Source organism: Ursus maritimus, unplaced genomic scaffold (assembly GCF_017311325.1).
Source record: "Ursus maritimus isolate PB19 unplaced genomic scaffold, ASM1731132v1 scaffold_27, whole genome shotgun sequence".
Taxonomy (NCBI): domain Eukaryota; kingdom Metazoa; phylum Chordata; class Mammalia; order Carnivora; family Ursidae; genus Ursus; species Ursus maritimus.
The window spans coordinates 31,721,112-31,731,303 of NW_024425230.1; the positions used below are offsets into that span (position 1 = coordinate 31,721,112).

The window sequence follows — 10,192 nt, forward strand, 5'->3', positions numbered from 1 at the left end:
CCAGGCCCGGGCCACCGGGACTTGCGGGTCTGGAGGTAGTGGTAGAATCTGCGCAGAGCTCCCGGCAGAACCCGGAGGAGGAAAGGCCAATGGGCGGGGCCCGTCCCGCGGCAGCAGCCAATGGGCGGACGGGGGCGGGCCCTCGGGGCGGGGGCGGGGGCTGGCGGACGAGCGCCGGGTCTCGCCGCGCGGTCCCCGGCGCTAGCTGGAGGTGCCGCGATGACCGCTCTGAGTCGGGGTGAGGCCGCCGAGGCGGGCAGGTAAGGAGCTGAGGCCAGCGGGCTGGGCTCGGGGGGCCGGGGGCTGCCGCGAGGGGACGCCGCCTGGCAGGGCGAGGCTGCCACGGGGGGCCCCGGCGCCTAGGCACATTCTGGCCGCGGGGCAGTCACTTCCCGGCCACCGGAATTTGGGCTCCGCTCCAGAGCTGCTTAGCGCGGGCCCGGGCGCCTCCGGGGGCTGCGAGGTGTTGGCGAGGGGGCAGATGGACCGGCTGTCGGCCCTCCGTACCTGGGGGAGGAGAGAAGTCCGGGCTGCATCAGGATGGTGGAGGGCACCCTCCTCGGGACTCCTCTTACCGCGTCTCCGCCACCATCGCTATTCATTCATTCGTGTATTCATTCATTCATTCATTCATTCACTCATTCATTTATTCCCCAGCCAAACCGATCGCCTCATCCTGACTGTCCCTCACCCAAAGTCTGGCGCTTTCCTGCTGGCCCTCGGAGGGGTCAGCCTCTCTCCCCTCCCAGCCTGGTCTGCAATTGTAGTGGCCCGCGGCGGCCCAGGAGGCAGCGTGGAGCTGTCCCGGCACGACCCAGCCGCACCCGTGCACCAGGCCTGTCCCGATCGGGCGCGCTGGGGCCGGTCTCTCAGCCTGGAGATCTGACCCAGAGTCGCTTTGGGAGGAAGGAAAGTTCTTGCAACCGGGCAAGGGGCAAGGAGGCTGGGCAAGCTGGAGGTGGCGTTTCAGGTGACAGCAAGAATTGTGGCCTGTGCTCCTTGAGGTCTTCGGTACTGTGGGAGGGATTATTTAGGGAAGACAGAGGCAGTTGAATGAAGCTGTAACATGTTCCTGCCCTTGCCCAGGTCCCAAGCCCCACAGTCTGAGCTCTGGAGGGCAGCCTGGCTCCCCTGGCCAGCTAGCACTGGGGAAGGTAGGGTGAATGTGTGAGTCCTATGCCCATTCCATGCAGGTTTATGGACCTGGCTGAACCCTTACCGGCTCCCTCCGTCCTGTTTTCAGAGGCTGGTGCGTCTCTACCCAGCTGTCATTTGCCCTCATTTGCTTTGCTTGTCTCCCCCCTCCTCATGGCTGTTTAAGGGTGCCCCCATCCTTGCAGGGATCGGGCTCCTAGGGAATAAGAGAGTGCCCTGACGATCTGTGATGTCTTCGCCGCATGAACACTTCCAGTTGGCTCCAAAGTCCAGCTCCTTTCAAAGATTTATGGGGTTGCAGGGAGAGGTGGCTTAGAGGGTGTCCCTCCCATCCTGCAGTGAGGGGGCCAGTATACCCCCTGCACAGTCGTCTGTTACACTGGCTAGAGTCCAGTCCATGCTGACAGATACTCTCGGGTTTGAGGTTACAGTTTGACAGGGCCAATTAAGCAGTGAGCATCTCTGGGGCAAATGGACAGGTCTAGAGGGCAAAGCTGACGGAGGCTGCCGCTGAGCCTCTGGGAGAGTTTCGGCTGGCACCAAATCAAAGATCTTCCTGACTTGCCTTAGGGAGAAATTTCGGAATTAGCCTAGAGGGGACAGCCCGCCCCTATCCATGCCTTGATGTTACAGGTTGCTTTCAAATTTCTGAACTTAGGTGAGTCCTCAAAAGCCTTAATGCGGGGCGCCTGGGTGGCACAGCGGTTAAGCGTCTGCCTTCGGCTCAGGGCATGATCCCGGTGTTATGGGATCGAGCCCCACATCAGGCTCCTCCGCTATGAGCCTGCTTCTTCCTCTCCCACTCCCCCTGCTTGTGTTCCCTCTCTCGCTGGCTGTCTCTATCTCTGTCAAATAAATAAATAAAATCTTTAAGAAAAAAAAAAAAAGCCTTAATGCAGGCCAGAAAGACCTGTGTGCCAGTTCGTCCACCTAGGATGACCCCCCGAGGTTGAGGTCGGCCAGCCAGCCTCCCCGAAGCTCTTCCCAGGGCCTGCTTGGGCGGCTCCGCCCAGTCCTTAACCTGCTTAAGCTGTGGCTTTTGCCCCCCGAATGCCACATACTGTATTTATCGGATCAGCACGAAGAGCCTTCCTCCGGGAATCAGAAGTGAGTTCTAAGCCTCACGCTGTTCCTATTTTGCTGAGACTTGGGAAAAGTCAGTACCCCTCTCTGAGTCTGCTTGGCCATCATCATAACGGAAGGAGATTGGATTGTAGGCTCCCTGAGGGCCTTCTCTATGATGTCCTATTCAGTGATCCTGCTGATTGGCCTCAATTTCCCCTCAATTTCTGGAAGCATTTTATTTCTTCACATAATTTCTTCTTTGCTATGACTCCCTGTAGAACGTCCATGAAATCAAGGGGCGCCTGGCTGGCTCAGTTGGTGGAGCACGTGACTCTTGATCTCAGGGTCATGAGTTCAAGCCCCATGTTGGGCATAGAACTTAATAAACACACACACAGGCCCATGAAATGGAAAACGGCACAGCATTCCACTTGGAACAGTGTCCAGTGGCTGAATTTGGACACCAGAAAATAACTTGCTTTTCTCCTTTCCTGAAAAGTGAAAATAGGCCCCCACGTTTCTGCAGCTGCCTCTGGTCCCAAGTGTAAGTTTGGCGTGAAGTCACTGTGGGCCACCGTGCTGCTATTCACCTGGGCCTCCGGGCACCAGTCTGTCACGATCTGCCGTCACCAACCTTCGCAGCCTTGACGAATCCCCCAGGTGTTTACTGATGTAGGAAAGGAAGGAGGAGGGGAGAGCCGAGGCCCCGGGAATGGAGTTTCTTGGGTGGTAAGAAGTAATTGCCTCCCCGACCCCCATCCCAAGGAGTGCCTGCCTGCTATAGGACAGATTCCAGAAGCAAGGATTTTCCCCAAGAATGTAAGCCTCTATAGGGTAAGCTGGTTCCTCCCTTCTCCCTGCCACAGCTGCACATTTTTACTGGTTTAGAAATGCTTGGTCCTAATTTAGGACTGGAGTTTTAACAACCCGTGGAGGTTGAACCACTCCTCAAGTCCGAGTCCTAACTGCATGTTTCCTCTGCTGATGTTTAATATCCACTGGAAAATCACATGGTGAGTTTTTTTTTAAACAGATGTGTTTCTGGCTGGCACTATTTCTTTCTTTCTTTTCTTTCTTTCTTGCTTTCTTCCTTTCTTCCTTTCCTTTCCTTCTTTCCTTCCTTCCTCTTTCTTTCTTTCTTTCTTTCTTTCTTTCTTTCTTTCTTTCTTTCTTTCTTTCTCTCTCTCTCTCTCTCTCTCCTTCCTTCCTTCCTTCCTTCCTTCCTTCCTTCCTTCCTTCCTTTTTCTTAAGGAGCCTCTACACCCAACGTGGAGCCCGAACTCAGAACCCCGAGATCAAGAGTCGCGGGCTCTGCTGACTTGAGCCTGCCAGGCGCCCCACACTATTTCTATTTTAATCTGAAACAGGAAAGCACATAAAGAATGCGTTTAAACAGGGCACCTGGGTGGCGCAGTCGGTGAAGCGTCTGACTTGGTTTTGGCTCGGGCCATGGTCTCAGGGTCATGAGATTGAGCCCCGTGTCACATTCAGCACAGGGTCCGCTTAAGTGTCTCTCCCTCTCCGTCTGCCCCACCCCATCCCCACTCTCCCCCACTCTCTCTCACATAAATAAATACATCTTTAAAAAAAAAAGGAATTAGTTTAAATCAAACACGAATTCAGTTTCCTCCTAGCAGGTTGATGTCGCACATCGGTGGTATATCAAATAATTGTCGAAATCGTCCTGGCATTTCGTGTCATTGGCATCCCTCTTGTTCTCTGACTTCGGGTCACGGCAGCAGGGCTGGTATGCCTGAGCAAACAGCCGTGACCAGTTATAAGGGTTTTCTTTCTCTCTTCTGCTGAAAAAAATTTAAATGTTTCTAATATGTGTTAACATGAACTGGATTCCTCAAAACTTGCCCATACCAACCCAGGCCACACAAAGTGCTATTTAAAAATAAGTTTTGAATTTAGAAGGACTATCCAGAAATGTTATTTTAAAACAACCCAGCGACAGGGGTGCCTGGGTGGCTCAGTTGGTAAAGCGTCCGACTCTTGGTTTCGGCTCAGGTCACGATCACAGGATCCTGAGAGGGAGCCTGTGTTGGGCTCCCTGCTCAGCGGGGGTCTGCTTTTCCTCTCTCTGCCCCTCCCCCCTGCCCATGCATGAGCTCTCTCTCTCAAATAAATAAATAAATCTTTTTTTTTTTTAAGTTAAAAACAAAATAAAACAACCCAGTGACATTACCTCAGAATTGATCATCATACTGGGCTTCCTTGACTACCAAACAAGTTGAAAAATTCTTGTATTTTTCATTGTTAAATCCTTTTATTGCAGAAAAATTCAACCATATATAAAAAGAGAGAATGGTACAATAAGCAGGATGTGCCCATCACCCAGCTTCAATAATTACCAACCTCGTTTCATATATACCTTCCTCCTCTCTCACTCCTGGATTATTCTGAAGCAAATCTAAGATATTATTTTATCCACAACTATTTCAGTGTGTATCTACTTTAAAAAGTATAACTACACTACTGTTATCACACCTAAAAAATAATAGTAACTCCTTAAAATCATCAATGAATTAGCTTTTAAAGATCCCCCATTGTCTCATAAACGTCTTTGTACCATTTGTTTAGTTTAATAAGAATCTGAATGAGGTTTATGCAGTTGGTTAACATGCTGAATCTCTGCGTCTATGTCTGTATAATCTTCTGTAATCTGTAGGTTACCCTTCCATTTCTTCTTCTTTTTCTCCTTGCAGTTTTTAACTAATCTCTACACCCAGCATAGGACTTGAACTCACAACCTTGAGATCAAGAGTTGCATGCTCCACTGACTGAGCCAGCCAGGCGCCCCTCGCTTGAACCTTTCGATAAAGAAATGTCCTTTCCTCAACTATTTGGTCACTGAGGTATAGCGCCAACAGTGACCTTGTTGTATCAAGGAACAGGATGACCAAGGTTTGTTCCTTGGTGAAGGACCACTAGCTATAATGAGGTCCATTTGGGTGTTGGAAAGAACTTTCTAATAGAACTTTCTGCATGACACACCTGACGGATGATACTCACAGGTAGGTACACATTTTTAAATTCTTTCTGCCTGATTGCAACTTTACCTTTTTTTTTTTCCACCCACTGGACTATTTATTTCCTTATACCAAGTTCCTTGATGTGCGTAACACTGAAGGAGTTTTTTCTTCTTTCTTTCTTTTTTTAAAATGTTTTATTTATTTGTCAGAGAGAGAGAGCGAGCACATGCAGGGGGAGCGGCAGGCAGAGGGAGAAGCAGGCTCCCCACTGAGCAAGGAGTCCCATGCAGGCCTTGATCCCAGGACCCCGGGATCCTGACCTGAGATGAAGGCAGACGCTTAACGAACTGAGCCACCCAGGAGTTCCAGTTTTTTTCTTTTAAGTTATTCTCAGATCTGTAGTCATTGTGATAGAATAATAGGAAGAGGCTGAGCGAAGGACCTGGATTCAAATCCTTTCTCTGTTACTAAGTTACTACTGGCTTTGAGTCCCCCTTTCTTCATCCGTAAAACAGAGTCACATCCGGCCGACCTCAAAGGCTGTGTGATGGCTGAGACGCAGCACGCGCTCCCCAAAAGTTCCTTTCCCTGCAGTGCGTCCAGCTTGGAGAATCTGAGACCAGGCCTCTGGTGACCCAGCCCCAGCTTTAAGAAATCTTGGTCTGTTTTCCTTTTGAAGGTGCAAAGTTTATTTTTCGGAAATAAGCTTTATATTTTGAGGTAATGGTAGATTCATATGCAATTGTAGGAAATGGTACAGAGATCTCATGTACCTTTCACTCAGTTTCTCCCAGTGGTAACATCCCGCTTAAGGAGAGCCCCGGGCACAACCAGAAAATTGATGTTGATATCACCCACTGACCTTATTCAGATTTCACCGGTTTTATATGCACTCGTGTGTGTGTCTCTGTGTGTGTGTGTGCGTGTGTGTGTGCGTGTGTGTGCCTCTGTGTGTGTGCCTCTGTGTGCGTGTGTGTGTGTGTCTGTGTGTGTGTGCGTGTGTGTGTCCGTGTGTGTGTGTGTGTGCATGTGTGCATGTGTGTGTGTTTAGTTTTGTGCAGTTTCATCACGTGCGGGGATTTGGCAAAGTTCTTTTTTAAAATCAAGGTTTCTTTTTCTGTTGGATTCTAAGAGTTTTCATGTAAGAAGAATGAGGTTTTAGGAATTTGAAATTTCAGAGGTGTCTATTAGTTAATATTGCTGTGCCCTTGACACAAGTCTTTTTCTTGCTGTATCCCTTTTCTTCCTTTTTATTCTTTCCACCAAATGAAGATAGTGTATTGTGGTCATAAAATTCAGGCAGAGTATACAGAAAAGTATAAGGAAGAAAATTTAAAAAACTCGAAAATCCCAACTCATGGAGAAAGATATTGTTGGAATTTTGGTGAGCACGCTTCCCACATATATTTTATTATGCGTGGTCTTCTGTATAAGGTCTTTCCAATGCTATGCTATCCTTTCATGCTTATATAGATTTAGTTTTAATAAATAACTTGATAAAAATCACTTTAATTGGGGGCGCCTGGGTGGCACAGCGGTTAAGAATCTGCCTTCGGCTCAGGGCGTGATCCCGGCGTTATGGGATCGAGCCCCACATCAGGCTCCTCTGCTAGGAGCCTGCTTCTTCCTCTCCCACTCCCCCTGCTTGTGTTCCCTCTCTCGCTGGCTGTCTCTATCTCTGTCAAATAAATAAATAAAATCTTAAAAAAAAAAATCACTTTAATTGTTACATAGCCTTTCATCCATGAGTAAACCACAATTTGTTCCTGCTCTATTGTTCTTTTTTTCTTCTAACTACAGTTCAGTGAACATTCTTATACATTTAAATTTGTGTCCACTTATTTTCTAAGGATAAACTGTTAGAGGTGGAATTTATGGGTCTGACGGTTATCTACGTATGAAATTTATGTATGTTTTCCCACACTGCCTTACCACACAGTAGTGGGTGAGACTGCCCATTCACCAGCACGTTGCTCAACAATAGATATTATTAAACTTTTGAGCCTTTGACACTTAATAAGTAGAAAAGAAGATATCATTTCTACCTTTTATTTTAAATATTAAAAACAATCTTTATTGTTTTTATTGCTGGTTTTGAAAGTATTACATGCCTATTTTAATAAGTTTAAGTGAAAGAGAAATTAAAGAGAGTAAAAATCAGGGGGTGCCTGGGTGGCTCAGTCAGTTAAGCACCTGCCTTCGGCTCAGGTCATGATCCCAGGGTCCTGGGATCTATCCCCACATTGGGCTCCCTGCTCAGCGGGAAGTCTGCTTCTCCCTCTGCCTCTGCCCCTCCCCCTGCTTGCGAGTGCTCTCTTTCTCTCTCTGTCAGATAAATTAATAAAATCTTTTAAAAAAAGACTAAAAATCACTCTATAATTCTCACACAAGATATAATCACTGTTGTTTGGTATATACCCTTAGGTATAGAAGGTTAAATTTTATAACTGGATTAATTATATCTTACTTACTAATCTGTACCTACTTTTCACTAAACAACACATTTTGGGCCTTTTTCTCTACAAGCCCATGCAGCTGTACTCCACTATTTTAGTCAATTGCGTAGGAATCTATGATATTGATAAAATATTATTTAGGGATTTCCGTTTTTTTCACCATAATTGTTAGCCATATGAATATAAAGTTTTGCCTAGTTGTCCATTTATTTCCTTGTGCCGAGTTCTGTGAGATGGAGTTTTGGATCAAGGGAACTCTCTAGATTTGTGATATATCCTGGGTGGTACTGAGCACTATAAATTTTTAAGTGTTTACCAATAATACAGTTATGAGAAATATTTCTTCTTTTTTGACTTGCCTGTTTAATATTCTTTGCTCACTTTTCTATTAGATCATTTACTTCTTACTGACTTGGATGAGCTCATTATATGTTTAAAAATATCAATTCTTGGGGCACCTGGGTGGCACAGCGGTTAAGCGTCTGCCTTCGGCTCAGGGCGTGATCCTGGCGTTCTGGGATCGAGCCCCACATCAGGCTCCTCCGCTGTGAGCCTGCTTCTTCCTCTCCCACTCCCCCTGCTTGTGTTCCCTCTCTCGCTGGCTGTCTCTATCTCTGTCGAATAAATAACTAAAATCTTTAAAAAAATCAATTCTTTGTTTAAATTTTGATGTACAAAGTTTTTAATTTTTGTGCAATTAAATCTTTAATGTGTTCTGGGTTTTATATCTTGCTTAGAAAAATCTTTCTCAATGTTTTAATACTCTCCTCTATTTTGTTTTAGTTCTTTATTGATTTAGAAAATATTTGGGTGTTCACTCTCCTTGGAATTTATTTTTGCGAATGGTGTGAGCTAGCCAGGTGCCCCAATACCACTTATTGGACGATCCATTCTTCTCTTACTTATTTAGAATGCCTTCTTTATCATGTACTAAATTCTCAGATAGCCATAGATCATGTTCTGGACTCTCTGTTAGGATCTGTTCATCTTTCCTAAGCCAGTAAATACCATGGTATTTTGGTTTTTTTTAATTAAATTAAATTTTATTTAAATTCAATTAATTAACATATAATGTATTATTGGTTTCAGAGGTACAGTTCAGTGATTCATCAGTCTTATATAACACCCAGTGCTCATTACATCATCTGCCCTCCTTAGTGCCCGTCACCCAGTTACCCCATCCCCCTTCCCTCCTCCCCTCCAGTAACCCTCAGTTTGCTTCCTATGAATACCATGGTATTTTGATTGCTCTAGCTTTGTAGTTTGTTCTGACATCTGGTAAGGCAAGCCCTTGCATTAAATTTGAGATACATTCGCTCCTTTAAAACTTTGAATCTTCCCACTCAAGAACATTTATTCAAGTCTTCTTTTATGTCTTTTAAAAAAGGTTTGTGGTTTTTTTCTCATGGACTTTTGACATTTTAAAAGTTTATTCTTGGGGTGCCTGGGTGGCTTAGTCGTTTAGCATCTGCCGGGATCGAGCCCCGCATCAGGCTCCTCCGCTGGGAGCCTGCTTCTTCCTCTCCCACTCCCCCTGCTTGTGTTCCTTCTCCCGCTGCCTGTCTCTCTCTCTGTCAAATAAATAAATAAAATCTTAAAAAAAAAAAATCTTAAAAAAAAAAGTTTATTCTTGGGTATTTTATGTGTTGTTTCCATGTGAATAGGATCATTTTCCCAAATATATTTTATTATATATATATATATATATATATATATATATATATATATATATATATTTTTTTTTTTTTTACTGTGGGTCTATAGAGAAACTATTGCCTTTTATGTTGATCTTATAACCCCTAGAATAATAAGCTCCATAAGAAGTGGTGTCTATCCCCACCACAGCTCTGCCTTGCCTACTGCCCAGATATAAGAATGTCTGGGCCACTTTGTTTTGTTTTTGCAGTTGATTATGTGTCCTCTAGATAGTTTATCTTACCATCTTTCAAACAAAAATTCTCTCTTGTGGGGGAGCGCCTGACTGGCTGAGTCGGTAGAGCATGGTACTCTTCTCGGGGTCGTGAGTTCAAGGCCCACTTTGGACATAGAGGTTACTTTAAAAAAATATATAGATAAATAAAAATTAAAATTTCTCTTTTTACTGTCTAAACTTTTTCTTTCTTTGTCTTGCTTTTGTGCAATGGCTAGAACCTCCAGAACGTTGTTGACTCATAGGGGCGAGAGCAGGCATTCCTAGGGGGTTTCCACCAGTTAGACAATCTGGAGTTCTCCCTGGAGGAAGAGGTCCCAGGACCCAGCAAGCCCCTCAAGACTAGGTCATGGCTCAGGAATCTGAACCCTTCGCGGCCGCACAGCTTGGGGGAGCCCAGTTGTCCCAAGCCTGCGGCAGGGCACCAGCCAGACCCTGCTTTGGGCCATCCTAAATCCGGGCCGGCTACCAGGTTTGGTGCTGGACACCGATCCAAAAGGGGACCTCGGGTGGGGGCGCTGGATCCCTTTTCAGGGAGGTCGGGGGCGGGGGGCGGCGGGGCTGCTGCACTCCCGGCAGCGCACCCCCCCCCCCCCCCCCCCCCCCCC

The 10,192-nt window shown here is 46.3% G+C and overlaps 1 protein-coding gene across 1 annotated transcript in view; it reads left to right on the forward strand.

The window, feature by feature from the left end:
- Window positions 1-150: 150 nt before the first annotated feature.
- The window catches only part of GRAMD2A (GRAM domain containing 2A), a 30,377-nt gene continuing 20,335 nt past the window's right edge, over window positions 151-10,192 (forward strand). The window contains exon 1 of the mRNA XM_040643034.1: window positions 151-260. Coding sequence (XP_040498968.1) covers window positions 220-260 — 41 coding nt within the window. The 5' untranslated portion in view covers window positions 151-219. The remainder of the gene's footprint in view (window positions 261-10,192) is intronic.